This window comes from Sinocyclocheilus rhinocerous, unplaced genomic scaffold (genome assembly GCF_001515625.1).
Source record: "Sinocyclocheilus rhinocerous isolate Xijiao unplaced genomic scaffold, SAMN03320098_v1.1 scaffold278, whole genome shotgun sequence".
NCBI classification, from domain to species: domain Eukaryota; kingdom Metazoa; phylum Chordata; class Actinopteri; order Cypriniformes; family Cyprinidae; genus Sinocyclocheilus; species Sinocyclocheilus rhinocerous.
The window spans coordinates 823,593-847,813 of NW_015664178.1; the positions used below are offsets into that span (position 1 = coordinate 823,593).

A 24,221-nucleotide genomic window follows, 5' to 3' on the forward strand; every position below is an offset into this window, starting at 1 on the left:
ATGCCATGTTCAAGTGCTGATGTATTTGCATAATTTTGTGCAGTTTTGTAAGTAACATTACATTTATGTTTGTGTATATATCTGATCAATCTCTTACATGATAAATTTGGGTTAATTAACCTGCTAGTAAAGCACTTCAGTTTACTGGTTATCATTAACTGTTTATCTTCAGCTCATGCAGCTCAAGTAGGTCAATTCTTGACATTATTGATTAGGATTGGATTATTAGAAAAAAATCACACTATTTATAGATTTTTCTTCTTCATAAAACATTGTTATTGCGTTATCAGTATATTAATTTGCCAGAAATTTCATTTGCAATGTCTACCTGCAGAGCATTCTCAAAGTCCCGTTTGACCTCCGAGGCATGTCTATGTGAGTATGTGTGTGTGCATACAAGGGGCTCCTTTAAACGTTGGCCCTTTGTGTGCAGTCATGGGAAAGAGTGGATGAAAGGTGGATCAGCAGGGTACTTTGGGGCAGGGGAGGTGCTAAATGCAAAAGGCCCCTTTACCGTGGGTGGTGTAATATCCTGATCCCAGGAGCTTCCCTGTCACAGGGGAGGACCTGGCCCACCTACCTCAACAGAAAGTGCCCCGTACGGGGTGGGCCGTAAGCGCTGAGGAACGCATTAGACCGTCCACCCTGGCAGCTCTGGTCAAAAGGGCATGTTAAAGGCTAAGTAGTCAGATTTTTACCAAGTCTTTTGACTTTAAGACATAAAGAAGGCACGTAACCAAAGATGTTGATCACCAAATTACTGACTCCTACACTGTGGTTGTAATGCTGTTGACCCCTGATCAGATGATGCAGGCTATTACCATAATGAGTCTTCTTGCTAGTCTTTGTATAGAGTATTTTATAATCTTTTGTGAAGTGGGGTTCACATTAAAGAATATAAGCTCTTTATCATTTGATTGGGCCTCAGCAGGCTCAATTGTGACATGTTTAGTGATTTTACACTGGACCTGGACCAGAAAGCCCTGCCAGCCATGTCTCGTATTCTGAAGCTTTATTATTACATTGTTCTCACAATAAGTCATGCATGATTGAGCAGGGTTAGGGTCACAAGAATGTTGCAAATACATATTCTCTTTGTCTATTTTTTTTTTTTTTTATTCATTTCAGCAGAAACAACTCATCCTTGAGAAGTTGATTAAAATTGTAATGAACATTTTTTATAATTATTGTTATTATCATTAGATTATCAGTATTGGTTAATACATTATTTTTTAATATGGATTTTTTTTTTTGGCATAAAAGAAAAATCAATAATTTTGACCCATACAATGTTTTTTTGGCTATTGCTAAAAATATACCCAAGCGACTTAAGACTGGTTTTGTGGTCCAGGGTCACAAATAACGTTGTTCGGTTTCACAATCAGCTGTCCTTCAATCCTTCTACAAGTAATTCAAAATCAGTTTGAAGAACATCTCAAAGTGGAGTGTTCAAGGCTCCTCAACAATCAGGACGTATCTGTGCCCTGTTTACTAATGACCCTTGATGAATAATGTGACCTTACCATGCCATTCAAGACAATGTTAATTTTTACACAGCTTTTTGTTTTGGTCTTAATTTTTGTGTTTTGACAAAAACATCCTTTAAATGTAATCAGTTTAAAAATGGTCATGGATGCATTCATGTTAGTCAGTTTTATTCTACTTTTAGTCAATAAAAATAACTTTTTAGTGTATAAGACCACGCCAAAATTAGACCACATATTCAAACATTTATGTGTATGTGTGTATATATATATTATTTTAACATTTTATATATTTTAAATATATACTTTTTTATGTATTATTATGCATTTTATACATAATTTAATCTTTGTGTGCAGTCATGGGAAAGAGTGGATGAAAGGTGGATCAGCAGGGTACTTTGGGGCAGGGGAGATGCTAAATGCAAAAGGCCCCTTTACCGTGGAGCATGTAATATCCTGATCCCAGGAGCTTCCCTGTCACAGGGGAGGACCTGGCCCACCTACCTCAACAGAAAGTGCTTCAGGGTGAGCCGTAAGCGCTGAGGAACGCATTAGACCATCCACCCTGGCAGCTCTGGTCAAAAGGGCATGTTAAAGGCTAAGTAGTCAGATTTTTACCAAGTCTTTTGACTTTAAGACATAAAGAAGGCACGTAACCAAAGATGTTGATCACCAAATTACTGACTCCTACATTCTGGAGCTGATTGTAATGTTGTTGACCCCTGATCAGATGATGCAGACAATTACCATTAGTGGTCGACCGATATTGGTTTTTTGACATTTTGGCCAATGGCCGATATAAAGCCGATATAATTGTATTTATTTTAATTAATATTTAAGAAATTTTAAATCATTTGAAAATGGATTAAAAAATAAATTTGTAAAATAAACATACTTATACTTTAGATGACAAAGTATTTTTCACAAATAAATAAATATTTAATAGGAAATTAAATTTTCATTAGCCTTTCAAAGATTTGTTTTAAATTATGTAAATGAGTATTTGCTGAATGCTGACAGCAAACGAGAAAGTATTATAATGTTTGCCTTTCTATTGAAATGCCAAAAATCGGCCGATATATCGGCCGTGGCGATATATCGGTCGACCACTAATTACCATAATGAGTCTTCTTGCTGGTCTTTGTGTTGACTTTTTAAGTAGGTGGTTGTTCTGCATGTTGAGACGCCAGTTAAAATTAATCTTTTGTGCAGTGGGGTTCACATTAAAGACTATAAGCTCTTTATAATTTGATTGGGACTCAGCAGGCTCAATTGTGACATGTTTAGTGATTTTACACTGGCCCTGGACCAGAAAGCCCTGCCATCCATCTCTTATGTTCTGAAGCTTTATTATTACATTGTTGTAACGATAAGTCATGCATGATTGAGCAGGGTTGGGGTCACAGGAAGAGGAACGTTGCAAATTCATATTCTCTTTGTCTATTTATTTTATATATTTTAAATGTATATTTTTTATATATTATTATTTATTTTATACATGATTCAATAATATAAAAATAATAGTAATGTATTTTATACATATATAATATATTAAACATGACTAGCATGTTCAAGTGCTGGTGGATTTGCATAATTTTGTGCAGATGTACGTTTCGTATGTAATATTAGGGGTGGGAATCACCAGAGGCCTCACGGTACGATATTATCACGATACTTGTGTCACGATACAATATTATTGCGATTTTAAATATATTGCGATATTCTGCGATATATTGCAATTTATTACCTTTTTCCAACTTCAACAGTGACGAGGAGAGTGAACACTGCCGGGCGGGGCGCGACGCGGTGCGGCGCGCCATATACAGTATATTATTATTATTATTATATGTAGCCTATATTTTCGGTGCATCCCTACTTATATCCCCTCCTTGTTTACAAATCCGAACTAGGTCCATACATCCGATTTAAATGCGGACAGGGCTTTCCTGATAACTTTATGCAATGCCGCCCTCTTTATTTTACTAACTTACTGCATGCTGAAGGTGACCCAGCTGACCTCACCAGAAAAAAACTCAACACCACCATCTAGTGGATTGTAAAGAAATTGATTTTATTATTCTACCAAATAGCATAATAAAAGATCGATACTTGGCGTCCGTGTATCGAGACAGTATTGCCGCGGAAAATATCTCGATACTATGCTGTATCGATTTTTTCCCCCACCCCTATGTAATATTGTATTTATGTTTATGTATAATATACAGTATATCTGATTAATCTCATATATGATTAATTTGGGTTAATTAACCTGAAAATCACTTTATTGCAAATTCGTATTCTCTTTGTCTATTTATTTTTATTCATTACAGCAGAAACCACTCATTCTTGAGAAGTTGATTATAATTGTGATGCACTTTTTTTTTTTTACAATTATTTTTATTATTATTAAATTAGCAGTATTGGTTAATACTTACATTTTTAATTTGGATTTTTTTACTTAAAAAATTTAATTGTGCATGCTCATTTAGATTTAGATTTTGAATTTATCATTCTGTATTGGTTGATACTGTATTTTGAATCAGATTTTAAATTATTATATTTTATTATATTTTATTTTTATTTATTATATTTTATTGTTATATTGTTATAAAAAAAATAATAGTTAACATTTTTATTTAATCATTTAGATTGCATTTGCCCTAATTTAATACTCAGTTAATTTTTTTGTAAATTAAAAACAGTGTTAAATATAATTTTTTTAGCAAATCTTCAAATAATATTGACTTTTTTTATACTATATATTATAATGTTGTGATGCCTAAAATCTAAAATGTAGATTTTTAAAACAATTAATTTCATTTTTTATTTGTTTGTTTTTATTTATACAATTTTAATATCAACCATTCATCGGTTATTGACCATAACATTAAAATAATAATCAGTAACAGCCAGAATTTTTATATCAGCGCATACCTAACTGTAAATAGACCGTGCTACTCTGTTTACTTCTTATTAGATAGACCGTGCTACTCTGTTTACTTCTTATTAGGTTTCTTAGTAGGTTTTGTTGAACATCATCTTCCGAGTAAGAAGCCTTGGCTGCTGTACTTATTTGGTAGTTGTTATGTGTGTTAATGTGTGGCCCCTCTTTTCCCACTCCTACACTTGACGAGGCGTCACCATACTGGAATGCTGGGTTTCCATGTCGCTGACAGGGTAAAAATGTGCCAATGTCTCTATGAGTCTAGAGTGGGCTTGCAGGGTGGTTTTATTCCTAGAAACACGCGTCCCCCAGGTCTTAACCCAGGTGCACATGTTTAGATCCAGGATAAAGATCCCAACTTCCCCCTTCTTTCGCTCTTCTGTGTCCACAGTCCCATCTCCCAGATTTATTGTTCCATAAATGCCTCATGCTGCAGGCCCCAAAGAAGACAGCCCCACTGTTTGCAAATGGCCCCCTGAGACAAAAGGAAGGTTCCCCCAATCAGAAGGGCTTTTCTTGTCCTGCTGAAAGCTCTTTCTTGGTTAAACAAGGTTTCCCATCATCACTGGTAAGGGGTCTTTTTCCTGCTATATCAATCTGTTGGTTAGTGATCGTGTTTGGCCCCGATGAGAACAAGCTCAGTGCTATTGTAACCATCCCAAACAGGCGACCACAGGGTTAAAATCATCAACTTCCCATCCTTCCCGCTGTTCCAGCGCTCAGTTGTGCTAATTGGTTGTTTTTTAGGACCGGCCCAAACGAGCAGGGAGCCATTTAAAGTGTTTGATGGCCCTGGGTCTTGTGGCCTCTATTCTCTCTGTTCAGCCACACCGAGCAGAACTGAACCCCCGTCCTTTCGGGATGCGTGACCGTGTGTGCATGTGAATGGGAGTGCTGTGTGGGGATGGGGCTGTGCTTTGTGTTGGTGTTATTGTCATTCAAAATGTAATGTCTTTAAAAGAGGGTTTTTAATTTGACCCCCACCAATTAAGAGAATTAGGCTTGGGCTGGCTGGCGGTCACCTTTGACCCACCTGCTTATTATACTCAGCGTCTTCACATCATGGTGTGAAATCCTCTTGTGCTCCTTCTGTTTCTTCGTATATCTCCCTGTTCGCTCTCATTCTCTCTTCACAAGATTGTTTCTCTTGGTAGTAACGTAAAAAAAGATAATTGTTGCCAAACTGATGGAGAATTTCTTTTGGTAAATGTTCGCAGGCTCACGTTTCCCAAGTGAAACGCAAGCTGAATATAGCAAAGAACTTTCTGGGTCACAAATTTAGCAGACTAGTATGGCAGTTGCAGCATTGTGGTGATTAAGATTAAGATTATACTTAGTCGGCTAGTTAGTCCCATATTTAACTCTGAGGTCTTGAGTTTTTGCTCCCAAGCAAAAAAGGGTTGTGCACCATTCAGAATTGATTTGAGAGTGACTTTGAATTTTTTTTTAAATCACTTAATGCATTCAAATTTGAATTTAAGAAAGTAGAATTATAATTGAATACATATAGCTGTAATTTTTAACTAGAAAAGCAAAATTGGTCAAGACAAGCTTATGTAGACGGTTGGATGGATGGATAGATAGATAGATAGATAGATAGATAGATAGATTACAGAACCGGCTTTACTGATAAGATGCGCGTTAAATATCGCATGCGATTTATCGTGCAGCCCTAATAGATAGATATATAGATGGGAATAGAAATGTGTATTTGTTTTATAATAACAATGATAATAATATAATAATTTGTATATTATTTTATACAATATAATTTTAGATAATATAATTTATGTAGTAATTTATATAATTAATATATATTAAGTTTATTAAATTAACTTATGTGCACCAGGGTGAAAGGACACTTCATTTCCCAGAATGCATTGCTTGTGTTGAATTTCTCTGAATTTCAGTTAGGTAAATTGCTCTTTCTGTCATTCCAATTCAGCTTCCTGAGGTCAAAATGATCAAAACTTATATGTATAAATGTTATTGTTCCTCAGATACAAACATAAAACACTCAAAGACCTCATTGACTCATTGAACTGTAGGTGATTTAACTAGGAAAGCATGGTGACTTCACAATCACCTAGAGTAACCGCTCTCCCACTGCTCAAAGTAAGATATTCAGTTTTAGAGGAACACATCCTGCACACTCCCACATGCAATAACCTCATCAGATGTGTAATAGCACTCATGGCGAGGGGTCTCTGGGTCAAAAGTGCAGTGTTGGCCTCTCTCGAACATGAGGGGAGCTGGTGAAGATTGGCTGCAGAGTATTGAAACAAAAACTTGGTTCAGTTCTCATAAGAGAGCACCAGGTTATCTCATCGGGAAGTGGTTATGCATGACACTTGATGAAGATGAATGAGTGCTAAAGCTACAGGACAGTGGCAGACCTGCTGATCATGCTGGTAAGAGCAGCAGGGGTGAACGTCAGTGTTATGCAGAAATGTCACTCTGTGAGCTTGGCATATTGATTCATGCAGTGGGTAGTCATTTTGCCAAGGGGGTTTCAAATGCTTTGATAACAAAGACCCCCAAAAATGAAAAATATAGACAGCTAAACATTTTATTTAATTTTATTTATTTATTTTATTATTTGTATTTATTTTTTGCTCTTCACAGACCCCAGTTTGAAAGCCTCTGCATTTATTGAAGTAAAATCCCAATCCCAATCATTGCACAAGGGCACAGTGGTGATATTTGTAGATCATCCTTTTTACAATTATAGCTTATGACCTTCCAGGTTATCATTAACACTATTAGGGCATGTGGTAGGGCTGGGCGATTTTTCAGATTTTATCGATTAATTCGAATTTAATGTTTTTCCACGATTAAATTTTTTATAAATCGAGGAATCACGATTTTGAATAGATATATTACTAAACGTTAGAATTAGACACTTTGACAATATGCCAATGTTAACAGTAAAGAGAAAAGAATGATCCAACCGCATGTTGGCGAACGTGATTAACCGCTCACGAGTGACGCGCTCTGTGAAGGACCATAAGTAGAATATATCACTAGGTGCCATTCACACAGAATGCACTTTTGTGTTGACAAAGATGGGACGCGTGCAGTGGAATAGGAAAAAATGCAGGAAGATGAACTTCTTTTAACTTGAGCGCCATGTTTTTAGAATGCCGTTTAATGCATGAGACGCTGCAAGAGACGCGAGCACAACAGTCAAATGTGTCCATGTTTACACAGAAAAAACAGTGGAAAAGCAGAGCAATCGAATAAAAACCTCTGAAGAACTACTAGTGTATGTATGAAATTTTATGTTTGCATCATGGTGACAGGCTGAAAGCTGCTGTTCATTGTTTTTACAAAACATTTATAGTTAATAATAGTCTACTGGTGTTATACCTTCAGTCATTTTGAATCTGAATTACCTTGACTTTTGAGATTTTTTTAAAAAGTATTTTCCTTGTATTATTTCTGAACATATAATATGTATAAGACAAGTTTGTAGAAGATGTAGTTGTAGTTCATGCATCTTTTTTTGCAAAGATATTTAACGTTAACAAGTGATTTGTTTAACATTTACATCATGTTGACAACTTCATGTGTGGTGGACTTAAAATAGAAATTTCTTTAACTAGAGGGTTAATAAAGAAAAAGTTACTTGGATCATGTTGTAGTTACATTTTCAAGTTGACTAGTTAAAAATCGTAAAAATCAATGGTGTAATAAGTAATTACACAATTTCAAGCATTTTATCTGCGTTATATGTTCTGTAAAAAAAAATTTTCATATCGGCGGCATATCGGAGGCATATTCGCCGATACTGATATATCAGCGACAGGCTCATATTGGCCGATAATATCGGCTAAACGATATATCGGTCGGGCTCTAATTCTTACCGTAGATGCTTATCAGTTAATGTCTTTTTTATTTGTTAGTTTATTAGTTTATTGGCCAGTATTGCACATTTTTTTATATCTTTTTAAATCCTGCATAATATTATGAAATGCACTGTTTCATGGTCATTGGTTATAACCTGAAAATGATCAGCTCGTATGTATGATGATTAAATTGTTTTCCTTTGACTCCCCTTGCGTAACTATAATGTGGTCAGACAGCGCTGGCCCTCTGAGGCCAGAAAGCAGCTGTCATTTGGTAGTCACCATCCACGGCAGCATTAGTTCCACCACTGGCTCTTTTTGTTGCTTAACGGAAAAGAGATGGAGTGAAAAAAGAGGGTAAAGGGGGTAAAGTCTCCCTGATCCCCTTTTCCATGCGCCGGGTAATCCAGAGGCCGCCGTCAGCACAAATGTGGCTTTGATAGCCGGGAGAGGGTGCAACTGAACACGGTGCCCCTGAATGTGTTTATGGGCAAGCGAGTGTGTGGGTATGTGTTTGTGTGAAGTTGCAAATCTAAGGGGAAAAGGGTCAAAAGAAGCTGTATGGAAAGAAGGCCCTATGTGGAAAATTCATTTGGAATGTGTCTGGAAATTGGACAGCATTCATGTTGGGTTGTCCTCTGCGTGCTTGGGCTGACCAGACAGCAGGCTGAAATTACATAATGAAAGCGGATGAATCAGAAATCTTTATCTCAAGCACTGAATCAGTCTGAGGAAATGAGATGTGGTGATGTAGATGTAGTGATCAGACAGGTTCATGCCATTGTGTCGTTGCAGACCACAGGTTCCTAATCTAAACAAAAGATTCATTCAGAATGAGTATAAGCTCTTCCTCCGGCAGGTCATGTTTAGTGTTTGATGACGTGTTTGTTGGCATCAGGTGTCAAAATAACACATGATAATGATTGTTGTATTACTTAAGCTGAACTTAGATGTTTGGTGCAGTATTTGGACTTGTATTTGTTTGTCTTGTGTGTCCTTTCAGAACATTTTATTTTGCTTTTATTAGTGGTGTTTGCTAAAAAAAAAATCTATTATTATTGCTCATATTTAAAAGTTATGAATTTGAACAAATGGTAACACTTTAGATTAGGGAACATATATTCACTATTATTATTATGGAAATCAATGGCTACCAGCAACTGTTTGGTTACCAAAATTCTTCAGAATACCTTATGTTTGACACGATATGAGGGCAGAATTTAATTTTTTTTTTTTTTTTTTGGTGATCTATCCCTTTAACCCCCCTGAGGGTGAGTAAATGATGACAGAAATTATTATTATTTATTTTTTTGGTGAACTATCCCTTTAAGGATCTATAATATATGACCTGTGCTAGCAAAATTAGTCACAATGAGCACATTTCCAAAAATTTGTTATTTTTATTTTCCCATTCTCCATTAAAAGACCTTCAAAATGGTGTGTGATTTGTTGGAATCGACCAAAAAATGACTTTGAAGTCAATAGTCAGCAAATCGATTTTGAGAAAAATCGAGTTAAAGTTTTCTGAAGGTTCCAAAGGAAAATCACCTAGCAACATTGCATCTTTCCCTTCAATTATTTTCTTAATAATAATTACTATATTAATAATTATATAGCTATTTTTTTATTTTATCTGTGTTATTAAAAATAAGAACAGAAACAAAAAAACCCCCAATATAACAAATATAAAAAAGAAACAAATAGTGCATTACTTTTTTCATTTTACATCTAAACAAAAGCATTCAAGTAAGAAAAATAATCAAATGAAAATCACTTTAGTGTGTTCATTACAAATAAAATGATTATTAAAACTACAAAATCAGTTCAATCAAAAGCAACGAGTGATTCCCTCGTTTCTTTTATCATTTGATTATTGTTTGATTTATCGTTTGACTTTAATGCAACAGATGGCCAATTTTAAGACATACTGTAATGCACGGATCTAATATAATGTTACACATCAGATGTCTTTCCCCAACAGTTCCCCAAACGTCATTTAAGACATAACAGATTATGTTTGCGTGAATTCTTAAATACTGTAATTCTGTGTATATGTGTATTTGTCGGGATCGTGCGCCGTCCGAGGCGCCTTTATGCGTGCGCTTCGGATGTCAGTCAGCACAAGAAGCGAGCAGAGAAAAGGTACTCCTCTCAGAAAATGTGCAAATAAAGATCATTTTAGATGTTTAATTACTATTTGGAGCATTGGGATCTCTAGATGAGGGCTTAATGAACTCATTTTTGTGAAAACCTCAAATTCGACCAAAATCAACATTTTTCACATTTTTTGCCTTTAGCTCAAAATTAGCCCGTGCTCATTCCGACTCATTTTGCCAGCACGGGTCACATATGGTCATGCAGAATAAGGTTTTAATATGTGCTTTATAAGTACTAATAAACAGCCAATGTGCTAGTAATATGCATGCTAATAAGCAGCTAGTTAATAGTGAATAGTGTTCCCTAATAGTGTTACCGAACAAACACCTAACTTTAAGTATGAAACTATGGTGTGCAATTGTTCTCACCACTTGTGCTTGCAGACATGAAGGGTGCCACAAATTGTGTGAATAACTGAGAAGAATTTGTTTGATAAAACTTATGATTTTTGCCCAGTGAACTATAACATAGATGGGATGGGATCTTTTGACTTGAGCCAGTAAGCAACCACTAAGAAACGCCGTAACAACTACTCCGAACACCCTAGCAACCAACTAGCAACTCCCTTGCAACCACACAAAACACCCTAGCAACCAACTAGCAATGCCTGGCAACTACCCACAACACGAGTATCATGGTAGCAAGTTTTGATAAATCAGGCACCAATCAAGATTTTATTCCAAAAATGTAAACATTTAGTGTTTTTTTTGTTGTTGTTTTTTTGTTTAGTTTAGTTTAGTTTTTCCTGACTGTGGTGCTTCCGTATGTGTGTTTCAGATCACCAGGACTGTATGCACCAGGTGGTTCACGAGCGTCTGGGAGAGCTGTTGCGTGTATTAAAAGCTGTGATTTCCAAGCATCACTCCCTGAATTCAGTGGAGATCCTCAGTGCGGCCGGGACCCTCATCGCAAAGGTCAAAGGTAAAGCATTGTCTCACTCGCGGCCTTCGACTTTAATATGATACAGTGTAGAAGAAAGAGGGAGAGACACTTATTCGCTTGATATCTTGTTCCTTAAACTCCTTCTCACAAGTAGGGCTGTGCGATTAATCGAAATCGAATCGAAATCGCGATTTGAGACGTTGCGATTTCCTAATCGCAAAGCCTGCGATATCAAGCCTCCCACTCTCATTTTGCACTTAGGATCGCTCAAAATTGTCACTAGTAACCATAAACCCAAAATTGCCAGAGATGATTTTCCAGCAATGTGCACAAAGCTTTCTGAGAAGCATGCGAAAATCAGATCTTTCAAAAAGAGACATTGTTTCTCAAGCTTCTCAAAGGGCTGACATTGGAAAAGCAGAACAATACACGTCTGCAAGTGTGTTTGTGTGTGCTTGTATGAGTGGGTGCAAACGCTTGCTTGGAGTACAATGTCCTTGTCAGAGTAGACGAATCCCGTTTCACTCGGTTCCACGGTAAGAGATTAGCATCTCCATGCATGGCATTGCTTCACTTGGCTTGTGGACAAGAATCTCAGAAGTTATCTGCATAGCATCTAAACCCCTTTTTTGTGTGAGTGTTTTGATTATGCTATCTTAGAAGCTACTTAGTTTGATATTTTATTATCTAAATCAATGACACTTTAAGTGTTGCTTAAGTGTGAATGTACTTTTTAGGACTGCTTTATGCACATGCATATGTGTCAGTATTAATTTCATAGACAAATATTAATTTAACCACATTTTCTGAAATGTGTAGTGTCAGAGATGTCAATATTTTCGGTGTTGAAATGGCTGCGGGTTCTCACTTGTTAACACAAACAGAGGCAGGATTTGGTAAATGACAGGTTTTGGTTTATTATGTGGACACTTTACTTGCACTCGGCACTGTTATTGGGAACTGAAGCTAAATGCCTAGCTTTGTTTTGACAGTTGGACTCATAGTGGGTCCTGTGATGTTTCTGTATAAACACATCTCCAAACGTTTTGGCTTCCTCTTTCTAAAAAGTTATGTTGCTATGCATACCTTTTGGTTTCCTCTTTCTGTGCAGCTAGGGAGTTTTCTCTGTGTAGTCAAATTTATTTCACTTAAATTTGGTTTGTTAGTCTTTAATATGCATAAAGTGTGGCTCTGGCGTACATAAATCTTTGTATGTGTGCATAACTACTAAAATATACAAGATCAATATATTGACAGCAACTTTTTAGATATTAATTAATATGTAGGAATCCTTTGAGGTAATATCATATCAATATCAGAACATTAAATTAATATGTTTATTTAGATTTTATTGATTTAATTTCAATGTATTGTAATTATAATAAATTATATATTATACATATTATATTATATTATTCATTAAATTTATAAATAAATTATGCATTTTAAAAGTCTCAGTAATTCTCAGTATTTCGCTGATAAATGTTCTCCACAATTTACTGATAAATATGTGAAAGTTGTGAAAGTTTATATTTTTGAAAATCCTGTCAATTATTATATTATATTATATATTTTAAAAGTCTCTAAGTCTGTTTTGAACATTGATATTGTAAGTTTCTTGTTTAATCAAATGTTCAAAAAATAGTAGTACATTTCTAAATCAATGCACAATTCCAGCTTCTTCCACTAGAGGGTCAAAATGCTTCTTATGTTGCCATCTCTTTCCAAACTCTCTCTCAGACACACACACACACACACACACACACACTGAAACCTTTGTAATGTGAAACTTGAATGATCAGTGTTCTAGCTCTGTGGCTCGGAGATTAGAATAAGAGAAAGTTGAATATCCGGATCGGGGAGCTCCAAGCATGATAAGAACTCCGCTGTGGAGTTTGAACAGGCCTGAGTCTCTCATGTTCAGTCCAGCACATGCGTCCGCTGCAGAAATGTGACACTGACCCTCCTGGCTGGGCCTCAGGATGAGATAGGGACCAGCAGGAGTTTAGGCAAACCTTCACGGAGACTCAAGGGAGGACTGCGGTCCAGAATGTTATGTGAACATCGCAATACAAACTCCCCAAAAGCCGAATATCCTGATGGGAAGATATGTGCTGATGTTGACGAACCTCGTGCGACTTGTCCTTGATGGTTTTAGAGCTTAGCGTACCATCCTGTTCTGAGGAAATAAAAATAAAGCTTGTTTTCTTGAACTACAACCACGAGGAGGTTTTTCACCTTCCTCTTTTCGTCCTGCATCGCTGTTACGCAAGAACTTTCAGGCTTTCTCATGCAACATTCTTGCATGTATTGGGTTTCAAAAGTAATTGAAGTTTCTCTGTGGTATGGCGTCTCTCATGGGCTGCCAACAAAAAGGGGGGTGTGTTTGTTTCCATCAGCCCTGTGCCTCTTTACCTCTCATCACCTACATCCCTCAGGGAAGCTCCAAACCCCCTTCATCGGGACCTTTTGACTAAGTGCGGCTCTCCTACTTCCCAGAGGCTATGGAGTCGAATCTATCGAATTCTTCTTCACACCCAGTTAGGTGCATTTTAACCACCTCTAATGTGGGGACGTGCCAGTGTCATCCTTATCTGAACAGATAGGTCTGGTGTCTACTGTGGGAAACATCCAAACAGGGTTTCCAGGGGCTCAGTGTTTGGTCTCATCCATGTTTTATCAGTTCCTCCCTCTAGATTTAGAGTTGAAATTGATTAGCAAGCCTTACTGGTGCCTGATTTCCCAGAGAGAAGGGGGAAAAACGTGAAAAAACAATGCCATTTTTGCTTGATGATGTAACTTCCACGTTTGGATTGTGTGTGGACGGTGAGGGCTGCCATTGTGTTCTTGCGAGCTTCAGGATGTCCTGTTGGGGAGGGGTATATGGAGGGATGAGGGGACGTGAGGACCAGACAGAACTTCGTAAACGGTGGTAGAAGGAGTTTCTGATCCGCATCACGTACGCTTCAGAATACAAAACCGTTTTTTGGAAGATCTCAAAGGGTCAAGAAGATCAACCTTTCTGCCTTGGTTTTTCCATTTAGTCAAAGATTTTCTTTAAGCAAAGTTTGTTGGAGAATTTTGAGGAAAGACCCTAAAACGTTTCCCGGAAACTATTAGATCTTGACTTTTCATCTGTCTTTTCCTGGCGGTTTGGTGTGTGCTAACTGGATGGGAAGTGTGGTGGTCGGTAAGTGTTCGCTTCGAGGAACTGGTTTGTGTCTTGAAGGGAGGTTCTTCATTTGCTTTTTAGCCACACTACAAATTTTAAGAGTTTTCGAAAGTTCCTGAAGCTTTTCAGTTGAATGGCACCAGAACGCTAAACTGAGACTGTAATGATTCACTGTTTAGTTAGTAGAGTTTAAACCAGTATTGACAGATAGAAAGGGAAACTAGGTATATGACAGGTGAAATCTGCTAGAATGAGATACATGGACATCTACTGGCCTTCTTTCTCTTCACAAATCTTTGTTCTCCTACTTTTGGAGGGTGTGTTGGGGTGGATTTGGAGTCGAGGGTGGAGGGTGTTGAAATAGGAAAGGCGTCAGTGGATTTGGCGAGGTCTACCACTTGTTTATTTTCACAGTGTTTATTATTGGAGCTGATTGTAGCTTATTTACACTGCTGTTTAGTTCCTCCCCATCTTTACCAGTCGAGTGTTTAGACTCAGGAAGCCAAGTTTTCTTTAGATTGCAGACCGAGCCATGATGTTACTACCAATCTTAGAGTAGAATTTGACTTCATCATCATCATATATTTTTATGTAGGAAGTGACTGGAAAAATGTATGAAACTAAGTTTATTTAACTAGTAATTTTTAAATGTTTAATAATATACATTATTAATTCTGTTTACATTATTATCATTTACAATTTTGCATAATTTTTAATGTAAGATTTTATATAAACAATACAATCAATGCATATTTATTTATTTGTTTTTGTTTGTTTGTTTTAGTAGCCATATAATAAGCAAGATTTTTTTAAATGTTTTTTAATATTTTCATATCAACTTTTTTTCTTATCTTCTCTCATCTTTACAGGTGTGAACTTCAAGGAAGTGAATGAAGACAATAAGCAGACTCTCTTTTCTGAGATCTACACTTCCATAGATACATTGGCCTTCACGTTTGGCAATGTGTAAGTGCAGCACAGTTGTTTCATTATATGATACTGTAAATTAATTGCTTTATTATGAAACATTATCTGATTAGTCATTTTAAAAAACACCTGAAACATCTGCACACAGGATAGCGACCTCCCTGAGTCGGCAAGCTGAATGTGTGTTCAGCTCATGCCTGTTTTATAAGATAACACAGACTCTACGTGGTTTAGGTGTTGCTTGTTGTTTTTAACGTCAGGAGTGCGCATGATGGTGTGTGCGAGTCATTAGCTTTGTTCCAAATCCTGGCGAACTTCAGCATTTTAAGGCATCATATGCAAAAGCTGTTTCAAATGTAAACTTAATTACACTAACTCCTAAAATATCTTGTTTTTGGAAAAATTCCAAGAGAGAATAGCATTGTTTGCATAGAAGGCAATGGCTCCATCCGAATATGCATATTTCCCTACTATATAGTAGGCAAAAACAGTATGTGAAAAATGTAGTGTCCAACTTCACAGTATTCATAAAACAGTAAGCAAAAAGTACTACTTCTGGCAAGCTTTACTATCTTTACTATCCCATGAGGCCACGGGAGAGGAATTGTGAATTGCAGTGAAGTGATACAACTGATGCTGTAAGTCACTTGATAATGACAACATGAGTGTAGTGTCTGGATTACATTCATACTACACACTTTCATGTATAGAACATTTTTAATGGTCGCAAAGTAAATACTTATTCAAAAGAAGTACCTTCTCGGAATCTATGTTTGAAAAATAAATCCATGATGTTGGATGAGGTGAGTGAAGTGTTGCTTAGAAAATTATTCCTAAATATAATTCAGAGTCAAATAAAATGGATTGTTGTCAAAATATTTGTCTATGCTATGAGTTTTTATGCATTACATTGTTAGCTTAGCAACATGCTAACAGCAAACCCTGTTGGAATTAAGCCCTGTGCTAATTGTATCAATATATTTTTGAGTTGCTGTCTATGTAAAGTATTCCAATTCTAAATTCCAAAATATATATGAGGTTTCATGACGGTTAGGGCCGTTTACAAACTTGTTTTTGCATTTTAACTGTGCTGTTTTTCCATTGTTTTTCTGAGTAAAAATTGCACTGAACAGCTGTGTTTGACTGTTGTGCTTGCGTCTTTTGCAATGTCTTGTGCATAGCAAGGCGTTCTAAAACACGGCACTCTAGTTGAAAGTAGTTTGACTATTAAAAATGTATCTCTACTGTTTTTTAGACTATTTTTATGTAGGTCTGTATTGAAGAGTAATATGCTGCGTTCAAGTCCTCCTGGGACGTTCGTACTTACGAGTTGACAAGTCGTAATTACGACGTCAGGTGTGTTCAAGTCAGTTTAGTCGGCACAAGATGGCGGTGTACCTTCTTTTAATAAATTACAAGAAAATACAACAGGGTCTGTTAACTCTGCTTATAGAAAATGAAGAGCAAATAACTCGTATCAGGTGTGTTTTGCGTTTTTAATATTTTTAAAAAGTAATTTAACCTATAAGTATTGTGATTTATGTTTTACTTAGGCAATCTTTATAGGACAACTAAACTATCAAGTTAAACAAAAATTTACCGTCAACTACAGATGTTGCATCCATCGATTCCGCCATGTTTCTCATTGACATGCCCCCAACTCGGAAACTCGGGGCTTAAAGAAAATTTCGAGTTTCCCACTCGTAATAACGACTTTGTGGTGGCGTTCATGTGCGTTCAACTCGTAAATACGATCTATCTGACATGACTTGAACGCACCAAGAGTATTGCAGACAGTGTTAGCGTAGCAACATGACATGCTAATATCAAAACTCCTGTGCACTTTGTGTAAGAATTGCTCATTGTATTAAGCTGCTGTTCCAAATCACTCACTTACAAGGTTTCATGACTCTTAGGATGCTTCCTTAGAAGGCAGCTACCTATGTGGGCAGAAGTTGACAGAGTATCGCATTAGATTTTGGAAAAGAGCTGTTTTGCTGCGTATGTGTGTGTTGTTTTAATGCTGAGTAAGTTTTTGTCTTGTCTTCCTCAGAGTGTCTGACTTCCTTATGGGAGATGTGGAGAACGTCTCAGCCTCGGGGCTTTCTCAGGGCCGCAGGAGCAGGGTGAGATTTCCCTGCTATTTCCTCCTCATCATTCACTTTAAAGCAGTCTGATCAACAGGTGGTTGAAAGTCACGTCAGTGTCTGAAGGCTGTAGCCTCTTTCTGTGATGGGGGTCAGAGAGTGCAAAGCTAAGTAAAGAAAAATAGAAACAAGGTCTGTTTTGGAGAAGAGCGCTCTTCCTGTTTGGACCACCCCTGCGATATATCTCATGGAAAAAGCCAGTGACATTTTGGCATTGTGATTTGACTGAGTGCTCTCAGATAAAGCAGATATGGAAGATAAAACTTGTTTCCTTTTCTGTATTGGATTGTTTGTTCGTTCGGCTGTCTTTTTATTGTCTCCTGTGTCTTTCATTTCAGTCTTTTGAAAACCTGACGGTGGAGTCCAGTGGATGTGGACCGGAAAAAGATGACCCTCCAGGTGAGAGTCAGTTCATTTTACTTTATTAAGATTTTTTTTTTTTTTTAAGTTACTTTTAAATATTTTTAAATGATGCCCTTTAAAATCAACATGAAATCCAAATGGACATTTTTTACATCCTTATTCCAAATAAATGAATGAATGAATGTATTTATTTATTTATTAGTTTCTATCTATCTATCTATCTGTCTATCTGTCTATCTATCTATCTATCTATCTATCTATCTGTCTGTCTGTCTGTCTGTCTTTGAAACAGATATATTTTATTTTATTTCTCTGTCACTAAAACAAATTTCTCTTTTCACCTGACGTTACCAAGCTTTCTTTAACTCCTCCCATCTAACCCACTTTTCATGATCCAACTGATTTCTGATGGATGAAATTAAGTTTTATCCATTAAGTTTTATTAAAAATGTCACATTACGGGAAAAAAAACAATTGCAAAGGTTTAAAATAAGCAGCACTTTTTATGCAGATCACACCCACATAGATACACACATATCAAACAGCTCCCTGTTCTCAGATCAGATTTCACTGATCATTCTCAGCATGTGTGAATAAGCTCTCGACTCACACATTCACCATCACTTCAAATCCTGGCAGGGCTTCTTAATGCCAATCCACTTTAATACAGCCCCAAGGTCAGTAAACACTTTCCATCTGTCACTCATACACACACTCACACATATGCAAACACCCTGCCCCTGGTGTAAAAACACTCATGCCTGGGGTGGGCTTGCTGGGATCCATTCGCCAGCCCCTGCTACTCATGCTCACCGATGTGTTTGGCTGTGTGTGTGTCCTCTTCCCAGGTCCCTCTCCTCCCGCGCGGGTGGAGGAGATGGACGGAGTTTTGCTCTGTAGTGACAGCGGGGTGGAGTCGGCCCTGCTCTATGCCAAAGCCTGGTCAAAATATACCAAGGAACTCCTGGCCTGGGTGGACAAACGTCTTAATATGGGTGAGTAAAGCATGTTTATCTATCATCAGTAGATGAGGGAGTTACTTGTTCATCAAGTTACAGTAATATATATATATTAGTTTTAGTGGTCAAGTTGTGGGTTTTTCAGTGACTGATGAAAATATGATATAAAAATGTATAACTGAATATTTAAGTTGGGTATAAGGGTGATTCTATAATTGGAGATACATTTGGCATTGCAGAAAGTTAAGAAAAAAAAACTTTTTTTTTCAGTATCTTATTGAAAACATATTTAATTTTAATAATTCAGTGCTTGCCTTTTTAAAATAATGTTGTAGAATTAGGTAAATGACCCTTTAGGGATTTTATAAATAAAATGAATGAAATATTACAAAAAGAAAAGTACAATAAAATATTTTGATTACACAATGATACATGATGGAAAAATGCTAATGACTAATTCGGACAACAAGAAATCATGATTTTCAGCTATTTAAGACACTTTTTGAAAAAATATTATATTGTTATGGACTGTAACATCTTGTAATTCATAACAATGAGTAACAGTATTAAAATAATTAAAAATATAACCATTTGAAAAAAGCAGAAAAAAAATAATGACTTCGGACACCAAATGTACTTGTCATTATAGAATCACTCATAAGCTCTGCAATCAAGCTAATTAGCAAGCAGTGTGCTAAGTCAATATTGTGGACCTCACAAAACCTAATCTAATTAAAATACAAATGTGAGCATGAAATGATTAATTTTGCAATCTGTAGCTTTGATTATATACTATTTATTATATGTAACATATGCAATGGTCATGATAATAATATTCAAACGAAATACACTAACATTCAAAATTTTGGAGTTAAAGGAACACTCCACTATTTTTGAAAATAGGCTCATTTTCCAACTCCCCTAGAGTTAAACAGTTGAGTTTTACAGTTTCGAATCCATTCAGCCGATCTCCGGGTCTGGCAGTAGCACTTTTAGCTGTAGCTTAGCATAGATAGTTGAATCTGATTAGACCGTTAGCATCTCGCTCAAAAAAGACCAAAGAGTTTCTATATTTTTCCTATTTAAAACTTGACTCTTCTGTAGTTACATCGTGTACTAAGAAAAAAGTTGCGTGCTTAATATCATTGCGCATGCTGCCCCCATGGTACGGTAGCAATATTATAATATTAATCAATATAATATTAATTTGTTGGTTGAATGACTGTATAATTGCCCTGACAATCCATGACTCCATTTTAATTGTATCCTTCACTTTTATTCCCAGACATTGAGTGTGCTAAGAGCTACGCCAAGATGGCTGAATCTGCAAAGACGCTGGCGTCTCAACAGGTTGATATTTCTGTTATGATATGCACTTTATAAAGTACAGTGCAACCTACATATTTCCAGTCTGAGACTATAAACATTCTTTGCTGAATAAATGATGGTGCTATCAAAGCTTTTAATCTGTTTGTTCAATGGCATGTGGTTTATTTCAGGAGCACATGCCATTCCGGGATATTTACATCTCTGCCTTCAAGAACGATATCGAATACAGCCAGTTGATCATGCAAACCACATCTGCTCTACAGTCCAACAAATTCATGCAGGTATGTCTACTATTCCTTGTTTTGATTATAATCTTAAGCGTTCATTGTGTAACTGATTAATATGAAATGTACTACTTCTTTAAAAGTGTATTTGCTTTCCGTGTTTGCTTTTTAGCCTCTGCAAGCTCGAAAGAATGAGCTAGATAAGTTGAGGAAGGAGGTGAAGGAACAATGGCAGAGAGAGCAGAAGAAAATGGTGGGTAGATTTTAATGCAAGCTATCAAAAGCAGTATTCGTGAAATACATCGCTCACCAAAAGGTCTCTTCTGAAAAATGAGCTGGCTGAGCTGTCAGGCTGTTTGTTGTTCAACTTCCCCTGCTGATCTAATAGGGGCTCAGTGTTAGCACTAATTACATCAGATTCTATTGCAGAGACTTCATTCTGCTGGTTTACAGACGTGTCTTTGTGTGAGGTTTTTATAAGTAGCCGTTTAGCACCTCAGCATGACTTCTTATTGTTGAAAAGAGAACAAACAAAGTGTAAGGTAGTGCTTATGTGCACCTATGCTCTGAAGTGCGATTGTTTGTCTTCTAGTGCCTCTGAATGGGCATTGAGTATGTACTTACTCTAGAGCGTTTGTGATTTGTGTGATTTGATAATTATATAAACGTGTTGTGTTGTGGGTGTGTATATGTGCAGAATGTTTTGTGAAGCTTTTTTATTATCTTTATATTTGTCAAGTTTTTTTTTTTTTGAACACAAAATAGTTGTAATGTAGTTTCAAAGTCAACATGGAATCTGATTTTACCCTATTAACTATTTCTGATATGATTTCATTCTGGCAACATTTAAATTGTGTTTTCCATTTTTATTTTAATTTTAGTTAAAAGTTTTAGTAACTTTATGTGTTTCTTTTATTTTTATTATTATTATTTTTTACAATGTCTATATAGTTTTTATTTCAGTTTTAGTTTTGGTTATTTTAGTATATTACCGTATTGTCCCGAATATAAGACAATGTTTTTTTCTTGGAAATACATCTGAAAAAACACAGTCGTCTTATATTCAGGGTCTAGACTTTGACATGTCAATAATACACCTACAACAATAGGTGGCGCCAAATACGCATAAAACGAGTGTGCCATGAAATACGTAATGTAATGTGTGTTGTAAAGATCGCGAGTAAAAACAAAAGAAAAAGAAAACCTTACAGCTGCATGAGTCGTGACTGTCACGTTAGCCTAATGGGACCAAACTCTCTTTGTGATTTTAAAACGTAAGACAGTACCCAGATTTGAAGACTACAGTAAGATTTAACTTCTACTGTTAATAAGATTTTGGTAGGCTACTAATTAGATGGATAGCCTAAATCTTATATTCGGGCCAATACGGTAAGTTAAGTTAAATTCTGCCATGACAACTCTTGGAGAGATTAGCATGGTAATATACATGGCAATGTCAATGTGTTTGGTCTTGGCGGAATAGATCTGCTACGCTGCTGTTGCTGCTGCTGCAGAGCAAGTACCGAGACTTGCTACTGCCAGCACATCCTTGACATGCTGCTGTGAGCATGTAAGAAATACTGCTGCTGCACATATAACATATGAGACAACCCCAAATAAAACATACATGAAATCACCCTGTAGCAGATCTATACAGGTGGAGCTGGGGAAGGTGGAGGGCTTCTGAAGCGCACTGCAACTGCTAAAGCGAGCACTAGCTGAGTATTTGAATGTTTGAGCAGCAAGCTCATTGGCTGCTGATACAAAAAGAACCAATCAGCTGCACCACGTGAATAATGATGTCATTATTTCAGATTGAGCTAGAACCTATCAGCCTGCGCCATCTAGAGTTTCCTGACAGAACATTGTATTGAAAATGAGAAATGTTGCTTTGACAACTAACTGAAATAAAATAAGTTGGGTTTTTTTCATATTTTGTTTTAATTCAAGTAACGAATATTTCATTTTATGTTTTTAGTTTGTTCTTTTAAGATTTCTCTCTTTATATGACCACTTTTATGATTGGCTAATCATGTGGATGCCTTTATATTGTATATTTCCAGCATGAAGCAGACAGTGCGCTGAAGAAGGCCTGGCTCCTGCAGACACAGAGGCAGGAAGAGTACGAGAAAGCCCGCTGCTCCACCAGTCGAGTGGAGGAGGAACAGATCGGAATGGCGGGAGGAAAACAGCTGGAGAAGAGACGCAAACTGGAGGAGGAGGCTCTGCAGAAGGTCAGACACGGATGCAACACACACCACATTCCTTAACACAGCCGTTGCTTTATTCAAGACTTGATGATTGGGAAAAGGATACTGTATTGCACACTTTACTGTCATGTATATTTAAATCTGTGTTAAAGAGTAACTTGATAAAGTAGTGATGCAACTGACTTTATGTTTCAGAAGTGTAAAAGTATCTTGGCTGTTCTGAAAATAGATCAACTCTTCCGTTTACAAGCCATTTTCCCATCAAATAGTGGTGTAGTGTGTCAAATAGTGCTTTTTTGTTTCACATTGTATTTGCCTCTCACTCTAAAATATCATTGGGAAGTCCAATTCATTTTAGTGAATCATTTAAACCGAAATAAACAATTTTTAGAGTTGCTTCCAAATTATTTACTGATTGCTTTAAATTAGAGCTTTGAAGACTTCTGTTTTGTAGCTGTACTTTACCTAAAAGTTTGATTCATTTATATAAATTAGGGAGTTGTTGTTTTTTTACAAGTTGTACATTTAATGTATTTTAATTTGAGTCATTTTGTTACGTGCTTTTGTCATTTTTATTACTTATTTTTATTTATGTATTTATTTTAATTAGTTTATTTCTATACAGCTTTATTTTAATTTCAGTTTTAGTAATTTAGTACTGCAACTTAAATGTTTTAATTAAATGAAATAAATTGCATTTCATTTAGTTGTCAAGGACCAGTGTTGGGGAAAGTTACTTTTAAAAGTAATGCATTACAATATTGCGTTACTCCATAAAAAAGTAACTAATTGCGTTACTTCGTTACTTTTTATGGAAAGTAATGCTGCATTTAATCTTTTTTTCCCCCAGCTTTTTCAGTTAACAGTTTTTAATAGTTTTACTTAACAATAACAATGCTAAATCTTATGTTTTCACCTTAGTTAACATTAAGAACCTTTTTCTTTAGTGTCATTAAATAAAGCTCAAATTTTTTTTAAATATAAAATAAAAATTGTTGGTCATATAATTAAAAACATTAATTATGTTATAAATATTATATATAATATTATAAAATAATATTGCACCTCTAAGTAGTGTCATTGTCACCAAATTATTTATTTGTATTTAGTATAGCTACTATTTTTTCTGTATTATACTACTATAGTCACAACTATAGTTTAACTATAAAATAGTCTCTTGTGGCTTAACAAACTAGTTTCAAATGTATTTTCCCCAAGTCTGCTGCAAATAATCTGTTGTTTTATGATACAAATATGATCCAGAAATGAGAGAAACCAGAAGTATCCTGGTCTAAATATAAATGTATTTGGCTGTTTCTAGGCAGAGGAAGCCCAAGAACATTATAAGCAGTGCATCACAGATGTCGGGGTGAAGAGAATGGACCTGGCCAACACCAAGAGCGAGATACTTACTCAGATTCGAGAGCTTGTGTTTCAGTGCGACCTGACCCTGAAAGCAGTGAGTAATAATGTACACACAAACACACAGTTACATATAATCTAACTTATTACTAGTCATTCAGACAAAACAGGCACACCTGGGCTCCTTGTGGCGGAGTGTAATTGGTTGACCTC

The 24,221-nt window shown here is 36.2% G+C and overlaps 1 protein-coding gene across 3 annotated transcripts in view; it reads left to right on the plus strand.

The window, feature by feature from the left end:
• Positions 1 to 24,221, plus strand: part of LOC107729658 (rho GTPase-activating protein 29-like) — a 47,269-nt gene that overhangs the window by 14,064 nt on the left and 8,984 nt on the right. For 2 of the 3 annotated variants that reach the window (XM_016540304.1, XM_016540305.1), the window contains exons 4-13: positions 11,211 to 11,354; positions 15,357 to 15,453; positions 17,468 to 17,540; positions 17,900 to 17,960; positions 18,773 to 18,919; positions 20,169 to 20,233; positions 20,383 to 20,493; positions 20,609 to 20,689; positions 22,500 to 22,670; positions 23,968 to 24,105. In XM_016540304.1, coding sequence (XP_016395790.1) covers positions 11,211 to 11,354; positions 15,357 to 15,453; positions 17,468 to 17,540; positions 17,900 to 17,960; positions 18,773 to 18,919; positions 20,169 to 20,233; positions 20,383 to 20,493; positions 20,609 to 20,689; positions 22,500 to 22,670; positions 23,968 to 24,105 — 1,088 coding nt within the window. Of the gene's footprint in view, positions 1 to 11,210; positions 11,355 to 14,260; positions 14,506 to 15,356; positions 15,454 to 17,467; positions 17,541 to 17,899; positions 17,961 to 18,772; positions 18,920 to 20,168; positions 20,234 to 20,382; positions 20,494 to 20,608; positions 20,690 to 22,499; positions 22,671 to 23,967; positions 24,106 to 24,221 lie in introns of those variants that run through there. The other variant, XM_016540306.1, reaches the window with a different exon arrangement.